General features: G+C 40.7%; 1 protein-coding gene across 1 annotated transcript in view; it reads right to left on the reverse strand.

Moving 5' to 3' along the window:
• Positions 1–11,573: 11,573 nt before the first annotated feature.
• The window catches only part of RNGTT (RNA guanylyltransferase and 5'-phosphatase), a 329,799-nt gene continuing 314,552 nt past the window's right edge, over positions 11,574–26,820 (reverse strand). Inside the window, exons 15-16 of the mRNA XM_032858093.1 lie at positions 15,735–15,858; positions 11,574–14,214 (exon numbers count right to left, since the gene is read on the reverse strand). Of these exons, the coding sequence (XP_032713984.1) occupies positions 14,051–14,214; positions 15,735–15,858 (288 nt within the window). The 3' untranslated portion in view covers positions 11,574–14,050. The remainder of the gene's footprint in view (positions 14,215–15,734; positions 15,859–26,820) is intronic.

Below are 26,820 nucleotides of genomic sequence, written 5' to 3' on the forward strand. Positions count from 1 at the left end.
AGGGGTCAAGTCCCAGCTCCACCTCTTCCTGGCCACATGATCTTGGGCTCTCTGAGCCCCTATCCACCCCCCCCCCCCCCCCCCCCCCTACCCCCCCCCCCCCCCACCTCCCCCCGGTCCAGTGGAGTTAATAACGACTTCTTCCCAGGGCTGCTGGGAGCGTTGATCACGGGCTGGATGTGGCGCATTCACTACAAAGTTCTCAACAGTGTCTGTCCAAGACGACGGCCCTTCCTCCAGGCAGCAGCATTCCAGAGCCAACCAAGGGCACCTTCCCCATCTTTCAAACCTCCCCTTGATATCTCACTCTTCGTCCACCTAGTAGCCCTGATCTCGCGTCTGCGCAGTGCGTGCTTGCTGGCTGCCCGCCCCACACCCAGCCTCGGCCCCCTAAGCACCCCCTGGTCAGCCTGTGGGGTCACGCTGACAGCTAGCTCAGAGGGACCCACGCTAGAGCCTCAGCACCCTATTAGGGTTGCTGCCTGGGCTACGGGATAAATATTCAAGTTTCAACGTGAAAAGACGCACAGAAACACACCAGCAGTGAGGTTTACAACTTGAACTTTTCCTCTGCAACAAAACTGTGTTTTTCTATCAGCAGCAGGCTTAGCCAGCCATGTGAATAATTTTAAACAGCCTGAAAAATTACCATTGATTCCAAAGCATTGATTTTCTGCACCACAGTAACACATTAAATCTCTTTTCTGAAGAAGACAAAAGAGAACGAGAAGAATCAACTTGCGGGGGAAGGGGTCCTTATACAACAAAATTAATTTAGTAAGTTGCCGATTTTTAGAGTAGATGACCTGTGAAGGACATTCTGCTTCCAGCCAGAGAACCTTGTTATGTAAGAAGGGCAAGCTCAGTTGTGCCTCAGAGAAGAGGGAAGCGGAGGAACCCGTGGCTGCTATCTTAGATGGTTGAGTGACATGGTCCGCGGGGCGCCCCTAGGCCACCCTGGAGCCCCAGGCCCCCCGGAGCCCCAGGCCCCCCAGAGGCATGAGCGGGGAGCCTGAGAGCGCCCAGGTCTGCATTCGCTCTTGGTTACCCAGAGGGCAGACGCTGTTGTCTCCTGATCTGAGTCCTAGGAGTCCGGTCAGCTCTGGGTTAGACTTGTTCCGTTACTGACACTACAGGTTTAAAAATGGAGTGTTAGTTTTCCAACTCAGAAAACATCGCCTTGGGCGTATGTGTGAGGATTTAAATGTATAACCACCATTCATAATTTTTTCCAAGCCAACCTTGTTTCTGCGACCTTTAGTCATCTTGTTATACCCAGTACAAAATGCTCAGAGCTAAAACAGTTCGGTTATAACCTTGGGGGGGAGGTGAAATCCCACTGTCCTTTACCCTGTCATGTCCTGACTGCCCCCACCAAAAAAAAAAAAAAAAAAAAAAAAAAAAACCCTGGAACTTTTATACTTGGTTTCAAACTCAAAGCAGATTTTATTTATTTATTTATTTTTAGAATGCATCAGTGAAATCTGTTCATCTTTTTTGAGTTGAGGGACTGGAAGAAATCACACATCGTTTCTGATGTGATATACCCATGGGCGGTTTTGCATCCTACCCAAAGATAGCTCAACTTCATTTTAAGATGTTTTGCCTTCTATGGCAATCAAAATCAAACTTTTCTAAGTAGACATGTGCTTGGAGGTTACGCAACTCTGAGCATCCATCAGCAGTGCCTGTGGTCTTTGCTTCACCTTGAATAAACTTCCAAGCCCTGGAGGTGTGTGTGTGCACCTGCGCTCCTCATGGGCATCTGGACACCTCCTGTTGCTCAAGCTCCAGGGTGAAAACAGGGTAAAGGGCAGTCACATCTGGGCTACCTACAGGCTTTGTCCAAGGTCAGATTGTCTGCCTACCTGGAGGAAATCCTTTTTTCCTCCCCATCTTTAGCTTCACAGGGAACAATGCCAAGGAAGCAGAGAATCAGAAAGATGGGGACCAGCTGTGCTAAAGTCACCTAGTATTTCTGGGCCTCACTTTACTTACCTCTAAAATGGGACCAGATGCCCCAGAAGATGACTTTCAGCTCAAACTCTGTCTCGTGCTTTTCTTCTCTCTGGGAGGATCCCAGGAGGTGATCAGGGACCAGGAGGTAGCTCCCCACCCCCAAACCACTGCTGCAAACTTCCTCCAGCCAGCTTCCTGCTGGTTGTTACTCTTCCCCTGCTTCTTGCCCCAGGCCAGTGCCATCCCTTCTGCTTGCCTATCTGGGCTTCCTCTTGCCTTGCACCCAACAAACACCCCTTCCACTGGATCCCATCGGCAAGAAATCTGGGGAACTGTATTTGTAACCAGGACAAGCTCTAGATAAATCTTGGTCACTGTTCCTTGGCAACTTGTGTCTATTATCATAAATTCCCTTAGAGTCATATTAGTTTCCTCAAACTTTACATTTACTCCTTCTCCTAAATGAAACTGGATCTTTCTCTAACTGTAATACTTTTTTTTTTTTTGCAACCCTTTTAAAGGAGGCTTTTGCATTCATTCAATTAAACTATTCACTACCTAATATTTGTTGGGCTGAAGAAATGCTTGTTGAATAAGCGAATGGACAAATGTACCTTGTTGGTGCTATGGGAGATTCAGGAACAAACAAACCCCCTCCCCAGCCTTTAGGAGGACGGTCTATCTATGGTGGTGGAAAGGATCAAACATGCACAAAAATAGCTGGAATACTAGTAGTGCCACTACTCTTGTTATAGCAACACAGCTTGTAAATATTGAAAGACAATACTAGCTGAATACTAGTTGGGAAACAGCCACTTCCCTAATCACCCGCAGCAAATTCCTCCTCCTGGCTATGCTGCCTCTCTGTGGTATTCCCAGACCTCCCTACAACCTAGCAACCAGAGAGGAGTAACACCTGGTTTGACAGGGAATGTTCGGAATGCTCCTCCAGAGCTGTCCTGATTTGTCAGCACGAGTGTTTATCAGTTGGTTAATATTTTGACTATTACTAATGAATATGAATAAACCTTGGGGCGGTGCCAAAAAGAAGGGATAAAAGCAATTAAGCAAACAAAGGAGATATTGGGAGACTTGGTTCCATTCTCAGCTGTACAGGGGGCACCAGCCATAAGTCTGGCCATTCAGAGAGGGCATTATATTTCCTGGCCACAGGGACTGGTTCAGTAAGGGACAAATGACCTGTCAGATGAAATGAAATGTAATGAAACTTTCCCTGGGGCTGTTAGTAGATAGATAGTTGTTCTTTATGACAGATGTGAATTGAGATGTGATTCTTGAAGGACCATAGGAAGCCCAGTGAGACTTGAAGAGTTGTAAAACTCCTAGATAAAGCCATTCCTGAACTCATTCCTGCCTTCTATACTATTTAATTATCTAGAGTGGGTAAATTTGCTTTCCTGTCATTGTATAACAAAAAAAAATCCTGATACTGGTGTGAGGCAGCAAAGAAAATACAAGTGTAGGAGAGATGGAATGCAGTGCCCTGCCATTTTCAGTGTAGCATGGCTCTACACTCTGATCTTTCAATCTGGTCTCACTCTCTCTTATTCACCCAAGCCATCATACCCTTCCAATTTTGCTTGATTTCTTGCCCAATGTGGGGTTAAATCCTTCATCTTTTCAACTTTCTTCTGTTTTCACGTTGCCAATCTCCAATCCTTGGCCATCAGACAATGTTCCCAGCCCTTTTCGCATCATGGCGAACACAGAACATGACAATCTTGGAGGGAACTGTGGGCTAAGCTAAAGCATTAAAGGTGTCTATATAGGTCTTGACGGGGAAGGTCTATTCAATTTTCTTTAGATTAAAAAATTGTGGTAAGAAAAAAATAAAACAAAAAGTCTTAGGGAAGACTCAGCTTTATACAAAATTTCGAAGTAAAATCATTTCAAAATGTTAAATGAGAACTTTCTGCTTGCTCCCATGAACATACCTTTTTAATGTCAGGTTTACTGCTTTAAATGCTGTCCTAAAATCCTGACCAAAACTTTTAATGATAATCTCTTCAGCTTCTTGGTAGTCACTATCAATGAGAAACCTTGCACATGTGGGGAATAAAAAAATTAAAGCCATTTTTTTGGGCAACCTTTCAAAAATGTCAACTGTCGAAATTATATTTAAAGAATCCAGTCACGTTCCGTTTTTCAGTTCTACATATAAATTCATGGGGATTTCTTGCTGACATTACTTATGATAAAGCAAATGGACTTCCATTCCAAGATAATTATTTTTACATAAATTATTTCTAAATAATGACGAGGCCCTAATGTGCAGAATGCATGTGCATTGTTAAAGAGGTCTCCTTGTACCTAAAATGGATGCCACCACAGTAGTTTGTCAGTCACAGTGGACAGGAATAGCTGACATACAGGAAGGCAGGGACAGCGCCACGCCTTAATGCCCTTGTCATTTGCCAGGAGTAGGGTGGGGGTGAGGCGGGTATCCAATAGCCCAGGCTGTGTGCTCAGGTGCTCCATGGGCTCTCTGTCTGGGCAGGGCAGTGTCACGCACGCTCTGGGACCAGCCTCACCCGAAACCCCCCATCTCCACGGTGGAGCAGCAGCCTCCTGGGTACTTAGGTTGGTCCTGAGCTTTCACCTGCAGGAATCCCCTGGTTCTTCCTTTTGGGAGCCCAGAGACATCATTCAGCTGGAGGCAACCGTCTAGCACCTGCCCCCAGCCTGAGAACTAAGAAGATCAACACTTCTACAGCAGACCCATAAGCCCCTGGTCACACACATGGGCATCTTGAAACAGGGGATGGAAAACTGTCTAGACAGGTCATCATGGAGTGAATACATGGCATCACCACTACCCTCAGGAATGTTCATTCATTTGTTGATAGATTAAGCCCCAAACCCCACCACTTCCATGTCCTCATATTCTGTCTGGTTTTTCCCTTGACTTTAGCCATCCCCATTCATGCTTCTGAAGGTTATCTATCTGCCTACTCTTTTCTCAGTCTTTAGCTCTCCATGACTTGCTCCTAGGGCAATTGGAACTATTTTCTGCCTCCTCTATCAAGACATCCTTCTCTCTCTCAGCTCCTGAAGGTTGTACCTTCTTGACTTTCTTTTCTTTTCCTTACTTTTTTGATCTTTATTTGAACTTACATCTCGATGCTGTACTTTGTCATTTTTTTCTTCCATCCACTAACATGGAGGTTGCTGACCCTTTTTTTACTCGATACCTTCTTCTCACACTGTTTTATACCATCACTGCTGTGTGAACAAATTTCAAATCTCGCCAGCAGTCCGAGTCTGAACAGCATTCTAAATTTTGCCTCTGTCTTTGGGCAGTTCCTTCTGAAACTCCTGGCAGCACCCCCAGCTCATCCTGCTCTGAAGCCCCTTCTCCATCCCAGCCCCAAGTCAGCTTTTCCTTCTCACATCCCTGTTTCTGGGCAGGGCCCCACCATTCCCCAACCTTGATTCAAACCCTTGAAGGTAATCTTGGCTTCTCAACCGATTATTGAATCTTGATGATTCCCTCTCCTGAATGCCTGTCCCATTCCTCACCTCCATTTCTGTATATGCTATTTTATTCTAGGTTCTTTATCTCTCAAAGGGATTATTACAATAGCCTCTCAGCTGCCCTATCATCTTGCTTTTCTTTCTTCTGCCTCCTTGGACAAATTCTCACAAAGAACTCCCATGTATAAAAGCTTTCAATAGCTCTTTACTGTTGACTAAATTGAGCCTAACTTCTTAGCTGGACATTCAAATCCCTTCCTAATCTGTTCCCAGCCTATCTGCACAACCCTAGTTCATTTATAGACTTAGAAATACTTATTAAACTTCTATACTTCTTGCCAGACTGGCCTAGGCACGGGAAATACAGCAGTGAAGGAAATCAAATTCTCATTTCACATTCTAGAACTTACATTCTAGAGAAGAGAGTCAGACACGAGGAAAACATGTAAACATGTTGGGTAAGTGCTTGTGGAAAAATGAATTAGGATAAGAGGGTAGGTAGGTGGTGATGGGAGTAGCACTTTATATATTTTTTAAATTTGTATTTATTTACTTGAGAGAGAGAGAGAGATGAGAGAGTGCACACAGAGGAAGAAGCAGGCTACCCGCCCAACAGGAACCCAACTTGGGGCGCGATCCCAGGACCCTGGGAAGGCAGACACTTAACCAACTGAGCCACCCAGGTGGGGAGTAGCACTTTAGGTGGGATGGTCAGCCAGACCTTTTTGATGAGGTGGAATTCTTCTAGATAATTGAATGAAAGGACAGTGAGCCTTAGGAAGAGCTAGGGGAAGGGCATTTAGGTTGTGGGAAGAAAAAGTTCAAAGTCCTTGAAGCAGGAACATGCTTGGTAAGATGAAGAAAGCACAAGGGCACCAGTGGGATGCGCAGAGTGAACAAGGAGGAGGATGAGAGGTGAGCTCCGAAGAGGCGGCTGGGGGCTATGTTATGTAGGCTTTGTGGGCTATGGTATGCGTTTAGAATTTAATTCTGAATGAGGTGGAAGGCACTGGAAGGTTCTGAGTAGTTGAGTGACATGTTCTAAAAAATATTACAGACAGCTGTGTGGAGAACAGACGGAGGAGGGAATGAAGGAGAATGAAAACCAGGATACCAGTTAGGAGGCTATGGCAATAACGTAGGCAAGAGATGGGATGAGAGACGTTGTAGAGGTTGAGAAGTTGTCAAATTCTGGTTACAGTTTGAAGGTGGTGCTGACAGCATTTGCTGATGGATTGGACGTGGAGTGTCAGAGAAGAAAAGAATCAAGGATGATTCTGAAGCAACTGGAAAAGTGCAATTGCCATTAACTAAGCTCTACAAGAAGACTGTGGGAAGAGAAGCAAGTCTATGGGGGAAGGAAAGTTCAGTTTGGGGTGTATTAAGTTTGAGGTGACTATTAAACATCTAAGTGAAGATGTCAAGCTGTCAGTTGGATATTTGACTCTGGAATTCACAAGCAAGATCCAGGCTAAAAATAAATTTAGAAATTGTTTGTGTATAGGTGGCATTAGCATTTATGGACAAGGAGAGATCTCCTAGAGAAAGTCTACACTCTGGCTACACATACACAGAGGCCAGTCAACCGAACCTGGGTTACTACAACACTAGGAGACAGAGAAGGTAAAAAGGGCTCAGCAAGGGAGACCCTGTAGGTAGGAGGAAAGACAACCAAGACACTATAGTGGCTTGGAAGCCAAGGGCAGCAAGGGTTCAACAAGAAGAGGAAGTTTGTGATTTGCTTTCAAGTAATTGTGTGTGTGTGTGAAGGGAGTTGGGGGACTTCCTTCAACAAACAGGAACTACCACAAACTGATCACTGCTAAATATGGGTAGATGGGACATCACTGTACGTTTTCCTTACTTTTGTATATGGTTGACATTTCCCTTTAAAAATAGTAAAATAAATAAATAAATAAATAAGGAAAAGAAAGATGGGAAAAAAAACAAAAATAAAACAACAACCAGGGAGTGAGAAGCTGATAGTGCTGAGAGGTCACTTAGGAGAGTGGATTTGACCCTGTAGAGGGCACTGCTGGTGGTGACAGGAGCATTCTCAGTAAAGGCAGAGCTTGTCGACAGAGGATACAAAGGAGGGGCGCCTGGGTGTCTCAGTTGGTTGAGGGTCCAACTCTTGATTTCAGCTCTTGTCGTGACCTCAGGGTTGTGAGATCGAGCCCCGAGTTGGGCTCTGTGCTGAGTATGCAAGCTGCTTCAGACTCTCTTTTCCTCTGCCCTCCCTTGCCCCCAACTTGCATGCTTTCTCTCTCTCTCTTAAAAAAGAAAGAAAAAAGAGAAAATACAAGGAAAGCAGAGGGAGTGAGCAAGTGCAATCACCTCCTAGGAATCTTGCAGGAAAAAGGACCAGAGAAAAGGGTAGCTGGAAGGAGATCAAGGGCGCCCAGGGCAGTTGGTTGGTTGGTTAGCTTAAGTCAGAGTGATTACAGCCGGATATCCTTCCCCTGTCTTTCATACAAGCCTTAGACAATTTGCTCCAAAGCAGCCCTCCCCACGTTCTTTGTCTGCACCTCCCTGCCCATTCACCCTGCCCGTCCACGAAGGTCTGGAACACGTCACACCTCCTGTGTCATCCCAATTGTATGTGATGTGTCCAGGCATACAGACTCTACCCACATGCAGAATTTTCAAGAAATTTTTTATAGGAGAGTTTCGGTTGTCATGTGGCTCAGCTAGTCTCTCTCTAGCAGCCCTCGTCGTCGATGTGTATCAGAGCACACAGTGTGCTTAGACTGGAGATCAAAACTACACAATGTTCCCCTGACAGCTTTCAGAAGGGAAGCAGAACTTCTACAGAAACTATAAAGTTTCTTATTCCTTTAGATCCTGGAAGATAGCATTCGATAGTAGCAACAAGAATAATATCTTTCTCTTGCTTTTCCCACTCTAAAAGATGTGGCTAGAAGCACCAATTTATGCTCAGGGATCACGGAGTGGTATTTATTTTTAAAACTAACTGAAAAGCCTCAGCAGTTACTGGAAGATTTCTCTTTGAAAACATCAGAAGCTGGGCAGGAGTAGGTGGGGAGGGAGAAGGAGCCTCCTAGCTGAAGACGGGGCAGGCTCAGTGAAACTGCACCAAAAAATAAGATGTGATCGAGAACACGACTTTCCTCACACCTCCCCTCAGTGTCTCACGGCCAGGAGGCCAGGGCGGTTTCTTAAGATTCCTCCTGCTGAGAAGCTTCCTCAGAAGCACTCACTTCCAGTGCAAAAGGCAAGAAGAGACAAGACACTTCTAGTCAGGATTAAATACAAGACACATCGTAGATGGCCTCTGAAGAAATGAGATGTTTTCAGAGCTGCTATTATGATGAGAAGGCCAGAGTGACAAAAAAAATCACGCTTGTATAAGCTAAACTGAGGGAGACAACAGCAAATAGATCTTGAGTCTCGACAGCAAGTACAGCAGGGCATTTGCACCTCTTGCCCTAAACACGACTGAGGGCCCGCTGCTTTTATATGCCCTGTGTTATGCGCCAAAACCCTTGTCTGGAGAGAAGACTGGCGGAGACTATCACGATACAGTGTGAGATTGTAGAGGCTACCTACGACAGGATGACCCCCTCGATCCTGAGATGAAGGGAGTTTGGGGTCTCTGGCAAAAGCAGGAGCAGCACCATGAGGAAAGATTCCTGGGTTTAGAGAGCATGGAGTTCTGGGAATGACAAGGAGGCACACAGACATGACCCAAATCTGAATACAGGCTGCAGCCAGATCATGGAAGGCCTCTGACATCTCGGACCAGAGAGCTCTTCCTGGTGAGCAACAGCAGGAACAGGTCTGCAGACTTGAGGGGTCATTCTGGTGGCAGCATTCTAAAGGAAAAACAGACTATGCATCAACTTCAAAGTTGTGTACATTGGTGACTCTGTGGGTCTGATTTGTTGTCACATTCTGTTTTTCTGTGTTTTATCTGCCTATGCTTATTTTTGTACCTTAAACAGCTGAGGGGTTCATTCTCTCCAGGTAGGTTTCAACATTCAGACAATTCATTTTTCACCCGTACATCTTATATCTCAAAAGCATGTTAGAATCAACAATTGCAAGGTATACTATGATAAATTCTCGCTATGCAAATGACCTTGGGCTACAGAACCGGGGGGGGGGGGTAGTTTCTTGCCCCTCTGCTGGCTTACGAGCTGCCTGAATTTTACCTGTGCAATGAAAAAGTTTTTGCCTGGGCCATGAAAAAGTTTTCACCAGTTTGGGGTGAAATGTAGAAGCAAAGGACCACATAGAGAATCATAAAACAAAATTTGTTCTATGTAAAGACACACCTTTTCTTCTAAATTATGTCCTACCCCTTTTTTGGTTGTTAAGATTCTCTTTATTTTGGGGTGCCTGGGAGGCTCAGTTAGTTAAGCGTCTGCCTTTGGCTTTGGTCATGATCCCAGGGTCGTGGGATGGAGTCTCACATTGGGCTCCCTGCTCAGTGGGGAGCCTGCTTCTCCCTCTCCCTCTGCCTCTTCCTCTGCTGCTCTCCCTGCTTGTGCTATCAAATTAAAAAAAAAAAAAAAAAAGACCAAAACCTTAAAAAAATTCTATTTTATGAAATAATGGCAACCTGATATTTCGTAAAGCCACTCCATGGCCAAACAGTTGGCAACCCTGGATGCATGCGCTCATCTGTGGAAATGTGAAGTCTTCTTAGAAGCCTGGCAGGCCCCTGGTCTGAGGGCGCTCCACCACCACCCGTTTACCCTGCACAGTGGTTGGTCCCCTGATGGCAGAGTCTGGTAGGAGGAAGGATGCTTCTGGGTTAACCAAGGCTGACACCAACCTGCCAAAGCATCAGAGTTGACAGTTAACAATGCGACAATCAGAAAAATGTTGGCCCGGTGTGTAATTTAATCACTTATTTCTTCCTAATTATGTCTCTGAAATTTAGCATCTTAATGAGAATATTAAACTTCTTTTCATGGCCTCTGTGTCACTCACATTTAAATACTGTTAAATAAGTGGTTAAGTAAGTCCCTAAAAATACATCCACTTTGCTGATCCCAACTTCATCTCCCTGCTTTAGAGAGAGGTGTTTGAAACCCTGTTAGCCCCAAACAAATAGTTTGGGGCCCCTGGCACAGAAGCAGCCCCCACGCTGGGGCTGCAACAAAGCCTTAAGGAGTATTGAACAATCAATTAGGCGTTGGGAGTCAGAAAGACCTATATTTGGGCCTCAGCTCACAACTTACCAGCTACACCACCTTGGGTTAATTACCTGAGTCTCAGATTCCTCAACTACAAAAGGAGGGTAGTAACAGTACCTACTTGCATGGGGCTGTTGTGTTTAGGACAGTCGTAATGCTTAGTAAATCTTCAGTAATGGCAATATTGCCTTCATTGTAAACATGGGCTATTTACAAAGCATGAGCCTTCACAAGAATCATGTTAGACCTGAAAAGGCTCTTTTTGATCATCTGGCTCGATCTCAGCATTTTATAGATGGGGACGGGGTGGGGGGATAGAGGGTGAGATTAAGAGAGAACACAGAATCAATGAGAGGCAGAGCCTCGACTTGGTTTCTGAGGTTAGCCCAGGGTTTTTTCTACCACATTAGTCTTCCCCACCTGCAAGTATTTGGTTCTTGACTTTCAAGGTCTTTTGCCTAGAAAGGACTATGCACCTAGTTCCAAATGGTATCATTTGAAAATTACAAATGGCAAATTCCATACTTTAAAAAAATGAAGAATCAGCAACAACAAAAAAACTGATAGCGGTCATTACGTCACTATTTCAGAATATTTACTGCAGAAAGCATTAAATGTGTTAAAAATAATGTCACAGAATATCTACTCGTATAGTAGTGCACTAAGAAGAGGTGAATGAACAGAAATATAATATCATTTACAGATGTGCTTTGTGCTTCCCCCCACTCTTTTACACTCCAAAAAGAAAAGGTGCAAACTGCACCCCCCAGGTCAATCCAACTTCTTGGTTTCTCAGGAAGAAAACAGAGGATTTTCCAAGTCTTTATGCTAATTCTAGAACAACAAAACCAGATGGATTACGATGGGGCATGGCTGACAGGACAATGCGGCAACAGAAAGGACATGAGATCATTAGTCAAATAAAGGGACACAAAACAAAGTGGATACACTTTCTGTTATTTTAAATCAGTAGTTTTATTACAATCCACATGGACACACAGTTAGAGAAGGAATGTCCTGACATTTTCTGAGCATTTCACGGAAAGCAAATGTAACCATCCAGGCAGTCGAGTCATCCACATCTTCTCCAAATTCAAAGCAAAAGCTTTTATATTTGATAACTCAGGAAAGCAGTTTTCTTATTCTACAAAACTTCAGTGTCAGAAATAGTTACAGTGAAGTGGGCTGACAAGGGAAGGGGTTCCTTCCTTCTTGCTGTCCCAATCCCTGCCTCTCAGTTTTCCCCCTTGACTTTCTAGATGACTTTTTATGATACTGCAGATGACAGTGTGTTCAGGGGCCAAAGGGGATCTACTTATCAGGCCGGCGATTATACTTCACTGTAATTGAAAGGAAAGAACAAATTAAGAAAATTAAGTCCTGGAAAATGCACAAAGGCAAGGGGGAAAATATCTGGTGTATTAAAAATGAGATGCTCTTTTCACATAACTCAATTTAAAAGGTTACAATTACCATAAACATTTAACTCCATTAAAGATCACTGGCAAAAACTAGCTCTTATATCTGCAAAAGGGCTCTGCATTTATACAGGCTTGGAGGAAAGCGACCTATCAGGTGAAACAAGTCACTAATCCTGGTGAAGCAGGTGTCAGACTATCTGGAGTTGCATAGGTGTTTTTTCAGACCCATTTTGTAGAAGACACTATGGAACCTTGACAAATTTCCACCTTTCAGCAGTCATTGCAGCAGTCAGGTGTTTTAATCCCTTTAGTGCCCAAACTCACAAAAGCACTCTAGGAATGAAATACTAAAATGACCTTCTGGATACATTCACTAAGCGTTACATAACTTGGAAAGAACAAAGGAAAAAGCCCAAGCGTGACTCTAGTATTTCATATAGAAAAGCACTGTAGGAGAAAACTTTGTTTAAAAACATCAAAACGCAGGTGAATGTAAATACATTTTTGGTTAATCTGTGCTATACCATATAGAAATCCTGTCAGATATTCAGTCTGTTGGGTAACTCTTCCATTTTTCATGTCTGATTGTATTAGTAGAAGAATATCCATGGATGCATATACTGACACATGTATATGCATATACATATATAAAATTCAGATCATGAAAATTTGTTTTAAATATACATACTTAAAACCTGTACCTCTAAAAATAAATACCTTAGCCTCTAGTAGGCTAATTCTCAGAGTTCCTTCACAAGCCAATCAGAACACAACTTCTCAACAATGGCAGATGACCAATTAGCTGCTCTTTAAATCCATTATCTATCAGTAAATGTTGTAGAATTCAGGTGTGTAACAGAAATAGCATCCCCAGCACAGAACAGAGATAGAATTCTGGCTTTGGAAAATCAATGTCTTGACTTCCTTGATGTTTAGTTCCTACAGATGTCTACTCTTTGCCTCTGCATTTATCTAGCAGTGGGAGAGCGGTTTCTAGTGACAGCATTCTATTCCATGGGCATTACCTTCTAATCAAAGGAGTCAGCTGGCATGTCCTTTGCCATTTTGTTCAAGGGAACTAACACAACATCGTTTGTATTTGATATCACTCCCATAATCACAGTGAGTTGTGTGTTTTAATGTAATTTACAATGTGCCGATACCACTGAGGTAAAGCAGAAGTAGCCCTGGCTCTTTTAAAAGGAAAAAAAAAAAAAAGGAGTCTCCCAGGAGAACACTACATAAAAGGGACCCAGTGGTGGATATCTAAGTTCTAGGAAGTAACTCAAAACCACTGCCAGAATGACACGCTGGATCGCTGATATTTTAGTTCCAAGAATAGAAACATGAAAATACTCAATATACTTCCTTTAAAAAGGATGCAACTCACAAAAACAGGGCTTTACTTTTTTTTACTTTAACATTTCAAAAAAAACTTAAAATGATATAAGCCAGACCAAGTTGTTCTATATAGTACAATACTTAACAACCTTGTCATTTGATTTTGAATACAAGAATCTCAGAAATGTAGGAAATCCATGATAAATGATAGCAAGAATGTTTAATGCCATTGCCTAGATTTTTTTGAAAAGGAAAATTTATCATAGTTGAAATACAACTTCTAAAAAATACAGTGTTTTCTGCGCTCACAGTTCCAGATTCCTAACTTTATAAATTAAAGGTGAAAGTTATCCATATACAAACAAGGCCTCTTTTTCATTGATTTCAATCTCGATTAAACCTTTGGATATTTCAATCTTCAGATTCACAAGGTAAGGCTGAGTTTATCAGATATAAATAAAACGTTTAAAGTCCACGAGGTATTGCAGCACTGAGGAAACAAATGCATCAAATATTTACAGGCTGGCTACAATACTCTTTTTTTTAAAATTCAAAATGTGTATCAACATCAAGCCACACTCTTTTTCCAATTTCTCTGGCTGCAAAAATGGGGCAACAGCATCTTTTCCCACTCATTTTTCCTCTCAATCCTTGAGTCAGGGGCAGGTCTTAGGTCAAAGGGCGAGGTCTTTTGGGAGGTGGTGGAGGCATGAGCTCTGTGTCGGGGTCCAGATGATGTTTCCGCTTCTGCCCTTGCGAAGCTGCCGCACATCTGTCGATGAACTCAAACAGCATCTCCTTGGTGACAGGGTTGGAGATGCTGTTGCACACAGCTGTGGACAAAGGGAGACACGTGTCTCACGTGAGGGTTAATTAAGGCAGCTGACTCACCACAGGGAGATGCGAAAGGGGAAAGGTTTTCGTCCCGACAGGCTGAACACTTTCATTTCACCGACTGGGGTGACAGGCTTCACACATGAAACAACTCTCCGCCCTCCCCTGCCCCCAAAACGAGTGCTCTTCTGGTGGATACTCTTTCCTGTACCATTAATTTTAAACCAAAACTTTAAGTATGTGAATTACAACCACTCCATCACTATTGTTTTCCCCCTCTTCGAAACTGCTTTCATAGGATTTTAACGGACCACAGCGCATCACGCTACAGTCTATACTCAACCAAAACGTCTACAGAAACCGTGTGCTACCATCCTCTAGTCTCATCTGTCAGAAGGAACTCCACCCTGTCATGAAGGCACCCGCCACCGTTTCTACTGAACAGGGAGGTTCCACTGGAGCAGACAGATTGTACTATTTTATTTTAATAACTTCTTTGAGATAAGTAAGGTATTCTAATAAAATTATGAATAAATACGGCATCTTTTCTTACGTGATCAAAATTGACCACCAGTCCTGTGAATTGTATTTACATATCTAGTTTGGGGGTGGGGGGAGGACAGTGGCTAAATTATTCCCATTTTCAAAATTAACTCATCTTGTCTGAACACAGATGCTAGTTCCAACAGAACCTTTAAATGTACAGTAGTAACTTTCATAAACTGCAAAACTGAAATTGGCAATTTCTGTATTTTCTCATAAGCTTATCATATAAGCAGCATCATCACTGACTGAGCAGTCTAAAGGCACACAATTCTATTAACCTTTAATCTTGGTTTTTATCCATTTGGGTTTTTTTTTTTCCCCCCCAGCTTCACTAAAAATGCAATCCAGAGCAACAACTGCTACTGCTACTATAAGGTTTACCTTATAAAATTAATTAATTTCTGTTGTTCTCCATGAAAGAAACTTACTATTCTGAATTCCCAAAGCATTTATATTGCACCCAAAGAACTCTCCGAAAGACAGCACAGCAGGTTTTAGGAGGTTTTTTTTTGTTGTTGTTTTTTTAATGGTTTTCATTTACTTTGTTCCCCATTGTTTGTAAAGCTATTTTAGGAGCTGGAAATTACATTTTCCCCCTGCTAATTTTGTCTTTTACCATCTGGCAAACAATGGTTTTTATAGTTCTGGATAGATCTGAAATTATCATGGCTTTTGTTGTTGTTGTTGTTGTTCAACAAATTCAACTTGTATACAGCCCATTATCCTGCCCTTTACACTTCTCTTTTGGGTGCATGGGCACAAGCCCATAGGCCTAGAGATGGGAACCTACAAGCCAGCCGGAGCTGACAGTCACAGCCCCTTTCACAGCCAGCAAGGACAGGGGTCTGAGTGACCCTGTGCCCCATCAAGCAGAACACCAAAGACAACACATTTTGATTACAAACCTTAACATGTGTGCGCTCTCTCTCTCTCTCTTTTAATGTAACAAACATCGGTAGGTTGTCATACTCACCCATGGCAGTGTTGTAGGCATTAGGAAAACTTTTGTCTGTTCTCTGTCTCATGAAGACCCAGCTGTTATTCTCAAATTTGCATTCTATAATTTTGCTGTCATACTGTTTTAGCTCTTTTGTCACCTGTTTTAAAAGAGAATTGAGGAAAATATTTAAATCATTTGAAAGGCTTTTTGCTTCCACTGTGTGACAGACACATTAGGGAATGCCAAAAACACCTCAGTAACTCTTCATGCAGAGCTTTTTGTCATGCGAAGTGTCTAATCAAGCCGAAGGATATGGTGTGCACTCCCTTGTACACATGCTCATTAATCCGACATTTTAAAAATAGTCGTGAAAACAGCTGTCAATATATAGCAATTACAAGAGGCTAAGCAGAAACCAGCCACTTCTGGGCCAAATGCAAATATGTTACCATAGGGACCAATGCCTTCAATATTTCTGCGTCCCTATGGCTTTCAGAAATTGAGGAAGCTGCTTCGGTTCGTCAGCATTCAGAAGGCTCTCACCATCTAGATTCCTACGTCACAATCTAAGAAGTTCCCTTCACCAGTTGAAAGAAAAAGTTATACATAGAGAGTAAACATTAGGATGAGATCCAGGTAATGTGCATGCTAAATATTTTGCTTTTCAAGAAGTAACAACTAACCCAAACTCAAATCTTTGAGTTAGTTACCCTTTCCATCTCTTCAAACTACTGTGAACATACAGATGAAGCTACCTTAGATTTTAGTTGGGTGGCTTTTTTGGCTCCTTCACCTCAGATGATGGAATATGAATTACAACTTACTCTACCAAAGCTAACAAGTATCCATGGTAACTATAAAACCTTTTAAAAGATATTTCATCAGGCTGTGAGGATAGTTTTCATAAATAGGAACCTAAGCTTATCTTTGCAGTTTTCAAATCAAATGCCAGTCATGGTAATATTTTAATTCTGTCCTCATCTTTCACAGCTAACAACTTTTCTTCACAATATGGTAGATTGCAATCATTTAAACTTCATTAGCATTATTTGAAATGCTCTCATTTTTCTACCCACAGATTCAATACCACCTAGGAATATGAAGGGAAGCAAATTTTTAAAAGATGCTTTCAATTCACAGATTAGGCTGTACATGTCTTCATAAATACTATCAAATTGTATTCCTTTTCCCTTAATGAGTATTACATTGGATTGGATTATTTGCATTTTCAACAAATCCAACAGGACCAATACATTCAGTGGCTGTGGAACAGACATGCCTAAAGACTGATGTTCCACTTAGCAAACTTGCTAAAATTATTCTCAAATACTCATCATTCTAATCTCAATTCCCCCCTCCTTTTACTTTTGATATGTTATCTATAGTCAAGTATTAGGCAACTCATTCAGCTAGGTAACCACATTTATCACATGTAGGATCTAACAAAGGTGAGTTTCTAAACCTTTCAGAGCCTCCATTTTATAATTTCTAAAGTGGGTAAAGGAGTTCCTAATTTACCGGAACCCTGGATGAATAATAAATGAGTATCTGGCACATAGTGGCCAACCAGTAAAATTCTTAATTAAATTAAAATTAGGAAAGAATATACTGCATACTGCTTTCAAAAACAAAAAACACTTTATAAGTAAATTCACCAAAGAAAACAGGATGACATGGAAAGGTACGCTTTGAAAACAGGTGTCAAGAAAATTGTATCATAGGTACTACACAAGACAGGCCTGTATCAACAACGTGTAGTCGGTACTTTCACTGACCAGCAATCCTAGCAAGTCTTTATCATATAGCTCATCATTCTTGTGTTCCTGGTTTCAGATTTGCTATAAATTATGTGCTGCTCAATCTGACTACAACAACTAAGCAGCATTATTAACTATCTGCATATCTGTTTGGGCATGCATTAACAACAACCGGGAAACAGCGTTCTGAAAAATGCATGCATCTGCCACTGCAGTAACCTAAATGTATATCCACGTTCAAGAACAATTCGTTGTTCTTCTGATCACATCAGTTATATTCCCAAGGTAGAAACATTACAAGGTACTCATCTGGTTGGGTAGTAAGATATATTTAACTGACAGAAATAATACTTCTCATATGTGTACAAACTAAAGACAGTTGTCACTAATGGTCAGATCAAGAGAATGAGTGCCATACAGGGGAGGACTTTAATTTTAGTATCCAAACTCTAATTCTATGACAGTAACCACCCTCAGCCAAGTACATATTATTATTTACTAAAACAAGACCCTGTTAGGCCTTCTATAATCAACTAATAAGAGTTTGAAAGTAATAAGAATAAAATATTTATAAATCAGGATTTCATACCTGTACTATTATATTGAATTAATGAATGTTACTGTTTTTTTAAAGAGCAATATACAATGTATTTTATATTGAAAAATATTTTGTTCATGTATCCATCTTGTTGTGTACCATACTTTTTATACTATTTTAATCTACAATAAAACGAGGTGAAGAGACAATCCAATGAAACTGGATCTGGTATCTCTGGAGGGTTATTTTTGTTTTTGTTTTTTGTTTGTTTGCTTCTTTTTTTTTTTAAAGAGAGGGAGAGAGAGAGACAAAGAGAAGGGGGGTGAAGAAGGGCAGAGGGAGAGAGAGAATCTTAAGCAGACTCCGCATACAGCACAGATCCTGACAGAGGGCTTGATCTCACAACCCTGAGATCATGCCCTGATCTGAAATCCACTGAGCCACCCAGGTGACCCCTAATATCTCTGGAGATTTTTAAATTAGCAGCTCAATAATAATACCTGCAATAAAGAGCCCACAGTAGAGTCAGGTACAATCACAAGTGCTCTGCTCTGCACTATTCTTAGAGACTACTTTTTGTAACTTAAGTGCTAGGCATATACCTACAAAAGGCAAACCATCAGTGTTGGTTGAACTGACCTCTCCCCAGCAGGCTAAGTTACATTTCTATTTCTAGTGGTGGGATGAAACTCTGTAACTTACTGTCCCTATTTCGGGAGAGCTGTTTTCCTATAAAGAGCTCATGCTGGGGTGCCTGGGTGACTCAGTTGGTTAAGTATCCAACTCTTGCTTTTGACTCAGGTCATGATCTCAGGATCGTGAGAGTTGAGTCCTGTGTTGGACTCTGCACTCAGCAGGGAACCTACTTGTCTGTCTCTCTCCGTTTCTCCCTCCACTTGTGCTCTCTCTTAAATAAATAAATAAATAAATAAATAAATAAATAAAATCTTTTTTTTTAAAGCTATCTTTCTTTTATAGAGAGACTGCACAAAGGCTTGAGGGGTGGGGCATTTCTCTGAATTAATTTGCTCTGGAGACACTTTAAAATAACAAATATCCTTAGACTGAGAAGTACATCAGTGAGTTGTAGTGATTCTATTTTTAACTTTTAACTTTGAAATAATTTTAGATTTACAGAAAAGCTGTGTATAGATGGTATAGAGAGTTCTAGTATTCCCATCACCCAGCTTCCCCTAGTGTTCACATTTTATGTATCACGGTGCATTTATCAATTCAAAGAAATTCATGTTGGTACACCAATAAACTGAACTGCAGACTATTCAGACTTCAGTTTTTCCACTAATGTCTTTATCTGTTCTAGGGTCCCATCCAGGAAACCACACTGCACTTAGTCATCATGTCTCCTTAGCTTCCTCTGATCTGTGACAGTTCCTCAGACCGTCCTTGATACTTCTGAAGAGTACTAGTCAGATATTTGTAGAATGCTCCTCAAGTTGGAATTTTCTGATGTTTTCTTATGATTAGACCGAGGTTGTGGATTTGGGGGACAAATGCCAAGAGGTGAAGTGCCTTTCTTGTTGTGTAATATCTGGGGGGAGGGTATATTAGCAACATGATTTACTACTGGTGATGCTATCCCCGAGCATTTCATTAAGATGGTATATACCACGTTTCACTACTGGAAAGTTACTACTACTGTTCTCTTCTCCATACTCTGTAGGTTAGTTACAAGTCACTATGAACAAAGAGCCCCACTCAAGGATAAGGGAAGTAAGCTCCACTTCCTGGAAGGAAGAGTATCCAAAAGGTTGTGGACATTTATTAAAACTACTACAGACATTACTAAGTTTCTTGAGAGAGATATTTTGAGACTATGCAAATACTCTGTTTCTCCTTAAAAGTTTTGCTCGTTAATTTCAGCATTCATCTGTGAATTCTGCCCACAGCAATTATTCCTGTGGTGTTCTAATGGGGGTTTTCTCTTTTCTCCATCTCTTCTGCATTTATTATCTGGACTTTTTCTGCAAGGAACACTTGTCCCATTTCCCTCATTTATTTATTTGCTTATTTGTACCAGTATGAACTCATGGATATTTATTTTATTCTTTGGCTTATAATAAACTCCTTCTGTCAATTATTTTGTTGGTCAAATTGTTCCAGTTTTGGCATTGGAAATTCTCTTAGGTTGGCTCCAGTGTCCTTTTAATTTGTTTCCATTTTTACTTACTTACTTACTTATTTTCAGCATTTACTTTCTGGCAATTCAAGATACTACTCTCTAGGCTCATCTTTGTATTTTCTCTGCCCCAGCCCTAGCCATGAGGTCCTCTACCAGGATTTTTAAGAACAACATCACTCCTCAACAGTCCAGGCTATGCTAAGAAAGTACTGTCACCACCTGTTCAGGTTAGAATTTAAAAGTATTATTGAGGGAAAGAGAGAGAGAGAGAGAGAGAATGACAATGATATTCTAAAGATGAAAACAAATTTTACTTAGAAGTTTCTGCTCCATCTTTTGTGAACTGCTCTCTGGAGCTAAACTAAATTGGCCATTTTTTCTTTTTGAAGTTATAGTTCTACTCTTTGATAATTCAAGTTCTACCTCTACAGAGTGACAGAAAGTAAATTTTAAAAACATATCTTTAGTAGATAAAACAAAAATCTTATTTGCATGTAAATAACTTCACTTTCTAGTGCTTATAAACGCATAGAGAATAAAATAACAAGTCAGAAATGAAATGGAATTATAAAAGTTTTCTTTGTGGTGTCAGAACAACACAAATAGTTTAAATCTGAATTATTAGATAAATAATCTTTTGGAAATACTACATTATAGTAGGGCCTTGATATATCACTTTTAGAAAGCACATCCACTACTGGAGAAAGTAAAACACTTGACAAGTTACTCTCTTAAAAAAAAAAAAATGTTACACATATAGCTACTATTATGTATAGATAGCATACTTTGCATTTGCTAGGTTGGAAACAGAGTGGAAGGAAGTCTCTCCCTCAGGAATGGTGGGGTCTTCAAGCCCTTCAATCAGACATTCAATTAATCAAAGTAGCCAATAAAAAGAGCAGCTAGAACTCTGCTTTATTTATCCTAAAGGTCATCACAGACAAGTCACAACTTCAGGGTATGAAATTCCCACTACACTACAGATTATTACCTTCCAGTAAAGTCAGAGTTAATCAGAGTTCTTACTCAAAATATAAAATATTTCTGTATAGAACAATGGACAGATAAAACAGTGATATGCTGGCAATGGTTATTGGTGGATGGTGGAATTAGTTATGACTTTTACCTGTGTATGCTGTATTTTCCAAACTTTCTATATGCTTAACTTTCCTAATTCTTAATAATGAAAAACTTCTTAAGAAACTATTTCATATCTTTGCAGATGATATGATACTATATGTGGAAAACCCAAAAGACTCCACTCCAAAACTGCTAGAACTTGTACAGGAATTCAGTAAAGTGTCAGGATATAAAATCAATGCACAGAAATCAGTGGCATTCCTCTACACCAACAACAAGACAGAAGAAAGAGAAATTAAGGAGTCAATCCCATTTACAATTGCACCCCAAACCACAAGATACCTAGGAATAAACCTAACCAAAGAGGCTAAGAATCTATACTCAGAAAACTATAAAGTACTCATGAAATAAATTGAAGAAGACACAAAGAAATGGAAAAATGTTCCATGCTCATGGACTGGAAGAACAAATATTGTGAAAATGTCTATGCTACCTAAAGCAATCTACACATTTAATGCAATTCCTATCAAAGTACCATCCATTTTTTTCAAAGAAATGGAACAAATAATCCTAAAATTTATATGGAACCAGAAAAGAACTCAAATAGCCAAAGGAATATTGAAAAAGAAAGCCAAAGTTGGTGGCATCACAATTCCGGACTTCAAGCTCTATTACAAAGCTGTCATCATCAAGACAGCATGGTACTGGCACAAAAGCAGACACATACATCAATGGAACAGAATAGAGAGCCCAGAAATAGACCCTCAACTCTATGGTCAACTAATCTTCGACAAAGCAGGAAAGAATGTCCAATGCAAAAAAGACAGCCTCTTCAATAAATGGTGTTGGGAAAATTGGACAGCCACATGCAGAAAAATGAAATTGGACCATTTCCTTACACCACACACGAAAATAGACTCAAAATGGATGAAGGACCTCAATGTGAGAAAGGAATCCATCAAAATCCTTGAGGAGAACACAGGCAGCAACCTCTTCGACCTCAGCCGCAGCAACTTCTTCCTAGGAACACCGCCAAAGGCAAGGGAAGCAAGGGCAAAAATGAACTATTGGGATTTTATCAAGATCAAAAGCTTTTGCACAGCAAAGGAAACAGTTAACAAAACCAAAAGACAACTGACAGAATGGGAGAAGATATTTGCAAAGGACATATCAGATAAAGGGCTAGTGTCCAAAATCTATAAAGAACTTAGCAAACTCAACACCCAAAGAACAAATAATCCAATCAAGAAATGGGAAGAAGACAAGAACAGACATTTCTGCAAAGAAGACATCCAGATGGCCAACAGACACATGAAAAAGTACTCCACATCACTTGGCATCAGGGAAATACAAATCAAAACCACAATGAGATACCACCTCACACCAGTCAGAATGGCTAAAATTAACAAGTCAGGAAATGACAGATGCTGGCGAGGATGCGGAGAAAGGGGAACCCTCCTACACTGTTGGTGGGAATGCAAGCTGGTGCAACCACTCTGGAAAACAGCGTGGAGGTTCCTCAAAAAGCTGAAAATAGAGCTACCCTATGACCCAGCGATTGCACTACTGGGTATTTACCCTAAAGATACAAACGTAGTGATCCAAAGGGGCACATGCACCCGAATGTTTATAGCAGCAATGTCCACAATAGCCAAACTATGGAAAGAACCTAGATATCCATCGACAGATGAATGGATAAAGAGGATGTGGTATAAATCTACAATGGAATACTACGCAGCCATCAAAGAAATGAAATCTTGCCATTTGCGATGACGTTGATGGAACTAGAGGGTATTATGCTTAGCGAAATAAGTCAATCGGAGAAAGACAACTGTTATATGATCTCCCTGATATGAGGAAGTGGAGATGCAATGTGGGGGGTTAGGGGGTTGGGAAAAGAAAAAATGGAAGAAGATGGGATTGGGAGGGAGACAAACCATAAAAAACTCAATCTCACAAAACAGGCTGAGGGTTGCTGGGGGTATGGGGGTTGGGAGAGGGTGGTGGGGTTATGGACATTGGGGAGGGTATGTGCTATGGTGAGTGCTGTGAAGTGTGTAAACCTGGCGATTCACAGACCTGTATCCCTGGGGATAAAAATACATTATATGTTTACAAAAAAATTTAAAAATTAATAAAAAAAGAAACTATTTCATAAAAGAAAATAAACACTAGGTTGCTTTTTAATGCAGTGGCACAGAAAAATAAGAAGAGATAAAATTTAAAGAAAACAAAGTTTTGAAGTCAGGCCCCAAGACCACAGTTCCCAAACTGTGTAATGAGGTATCCTCATGTGCTGCAAGAAACTCACAGAGGTACTGTGGGATATTTTAAACTTTTGGGGAAACAGTGGCATGTGCTGGACACCATGCAAACTATTAGTTGGGGGAAGTTCACAGTTTCAATATGAGGTTCCTTGAGAAGACATTATACCTTTGCAAAGCTGAGTTTTGGGTAATTACTGTGATAAAAACCAAATACCACAAAAATCAGTGCGGAGCAATAGATGAAGCTGGTGGTGTATAATCTGACTCCAAGGTTTGAGAAGTTATGCAATCCTTAACATATGCTAAGCTGTTAAAATCTAGATACCTATTAAACTGTTTGGTTCCATCCCCTCAATCAATGGAGGCGTTAGGTATTTCTTTTGGCTTAGAGATGCTGTGTATTAGGCAAAATGAACCAAGAAAGTTCCAGGACTTCTGCCCTAAGTCCTTTTCATTCATTTTATTCATTCATCCTTCCCCAGATCCTAGTCTCTAAACCCACATGTAGGCTTGCATCTAGCACTTAGTGAAAACCAACCAGAGTAGTGAACAACTTTGCCTGAAGTGTAGAATAAGATCATGATAGAGAGTGAGAATTTCTATCAAGTTAATCTCATTGGTTTTGACCTAGATCACTAAAATATGTATTCCCCATTGATCTCCCCATTGTGAGCACAGTACCCAGTCCCGGAGAGATCCTCAGAGAGGATATTCATGGAATTCAAGAGAATTGTGAGCTTCAGCTTATCAAACCAGCTTGTACTATCTCTAACCAGCTAGTACTATCTCTAGCTTTTCTCTGTCTCTTTCCTCCTTTCTACTTTTCTTTCCTTCCCCCCAAAACAAAACAAAAGGTTTTAGGGCTTTAATATCCTGTTTGTCATCTGAATAAACAATGCATCTGTACTCTCTGTTTCTGGGTGCCTACCATGGAGGTGACGCTACTACCAGTCTTTGCCATCACAGTATTAAAAGCAGCACTTCTATATATAAGACTGATGAATCACAGACCCGTACCCCTGAAACACATTAATACATTATATGTTATTAACTGAAGCTAAATAAATTAAAAGTAAATAAATAAAAGCAGTACCTTTGCTTTGGGCAGTAAAAACAAGTAGAGAAAGTGAAAGATTTGTCTCCCCCTGCCCCACCCATTGGTCAAGCAATATCAACCATTTCTAGAACTATGTGACTCATTTTATATAAACGAATATTAACAGTTTATTCATTGAGCACTTAGTATGTATCAAGCATTATAAATCTGTGACCCATATACATAATCTCATTTAATTTGCACTGCAATCTTATGAGGTAGGAATTATATTCTTGCCCTTCAACAGGTGTGGAGCCTAAAGCTTAGAGTAAATATCCCACCCAAAATCACAGATGGAGAAAATGGAACAGCCAAGTCTTAAATACAGGTCTCCCTGTCCAATGCCACAATGCTATTTCATATCCCACCAGCTATTACAAAGTCTGGTACTCCGTGGACAATGAATGCAGAATGAAACAAATTAGGTTATTTTCCTGCTCATAATGTGGCTAAAATTGTGTAAAAAAACCCTCTTCATATGTAAGTTTAAGAAGTCAGTCATATGAAAGCATAAAGACATTGGACCTAATGCATGCCCTGTGGATCCAGCCTTCCCACCACCTGACAAATATTACTGAGCAGCCACGGGTCAGGCACAGAGTTGTAGACTGGTGAGACAGACACAATCCCTGTCCTTTGGAGTATAGTCTAGTAAACAGTCAAGTAACAAATTATAAATTATGATAAGAGCTATGAAGAAAACAGATACGCAACAGAAACTAATGCTGGGAGAAAGATCTGGTTTTAGGTGGGTAGTTTGAGATGATATTTAAGTTGAGATCTACAATATGATGGGAAGCCAGTTTATGGAAAGAAGGAAGGAAAGGGAAAGAAGGAGAAAGAGAGAGAGGGAAACAAATGAGAGCAAGTGGGGAAAGAAGGGAGTCACACACTTCAGGTGGTGATTGCCAGTATGTCCGAAGGTCTGAGGTGAAAACAAATCTTAAGATGTTGGTGTGCTGAAGGAACTGAAAATAATCTTCTCCGCAAGCCTTTAAAGAGGGTTCCACATAAGTCTGACTCATTCCCAAACTCTTCCTCTCATATGGTATGCCCTATATATACCCTTCTATATCATATAGAGAGAGAGAGGGTCCAGCTGCCTACTTGACATCTTTATTTGAAATTGCAATAGACTTCTCAAACCTGATATATTCAAAACTCAATTCTCTCTTCCTTCAAATGTACTTCTCTATCTCAATATATGGGAACTCCATTCACTCAGTTCCTCATGACAGAAACCTTGGTGCCCTCCTGATTTCCTTTCCCCTTTTCTCTCCCCCATATTTAATTCATTACCAGGGTCTACCAATTCTACCTCCACAATATATTCTGCACGTGTCTATTTGTCCCCTCTCTGTCTCTCAGATTCCTACAACGGGCTCTTTTACATTTTCCCCCAGCCCATCAATTCTTTACAACACAGCCAGACTGGTCTTTGAAAAATGCAAATCCAATCAAGTCATTCCCTTGCTTAAAACACAAATAAGACATACAGGTTGGGAAGGGAGAACTAAGATGGCCTCTGTTCACAGAAGACATGATTACTTACCTAGAAGAAATCTATAAAGATGCTCCTAGGACTAATAAGTAACTTTCCCAAGGTTGCATAATACAAGGTCAATATTCTAAAACCAATTATGTTTCTATATGTTAGCAAAGAACAGTTAGAATTTTAAAATGTAAATGGTATCATTTATAATAACTTTCAAAAATATGAAATACTTAAGTATGAATAAAAAAAACATATGCTGGATCTGTATGCTGACAATGACAAAACACCAATAAAAGAAAAAATCAAGGAGGATCTAGACAAATGGAAAGATACACCAATGCTCATAAATTGGAAGATTCAATATTGTTAAGAGGTCAGTTCTTCCCAAATGATCCACAGATTCAGCATAATCACAAGCAAAATGCCAACAGAATTTTTTATAGATATCAACAATCTGATCTAAAATCTAAAGCCAAGGAAATTAGAATAGCCCAAACAAAAAGAACAATGTTGGAGAACTGATACTGATTTCAAGACCAAGTATAAGTTACAGTAATCAAGACAATGTGGTATTGGTATGCAGAGAGACACAAAGGTAAGTGGAACAGAAGAGAGGCCAGAAGTAGATCCATAATTACAAGGTCAATTGATATTTGACAAAGGTACAAAGACAATACAATGAAGAAGGGATAGTCCTTTTAACAAATGGTGTTGGAGCAAATTATACACCACCATGCAAAATAATG

This window comes from Lontra canadensis, unplaced genomic scaffold, assembly GCF_010015895.1.
Source record: "Lontra canadensis isolate GAN:19392208 unplaced genomic scaffold, GSC_riverotter_1.0 scaffold14, whole genome shotgun sequence".
NCBI lineage: Eukaryota > Metazoa > Chordata > Mammalia > Carnivora > Mustelidae > Lontra > Lontra canadensis.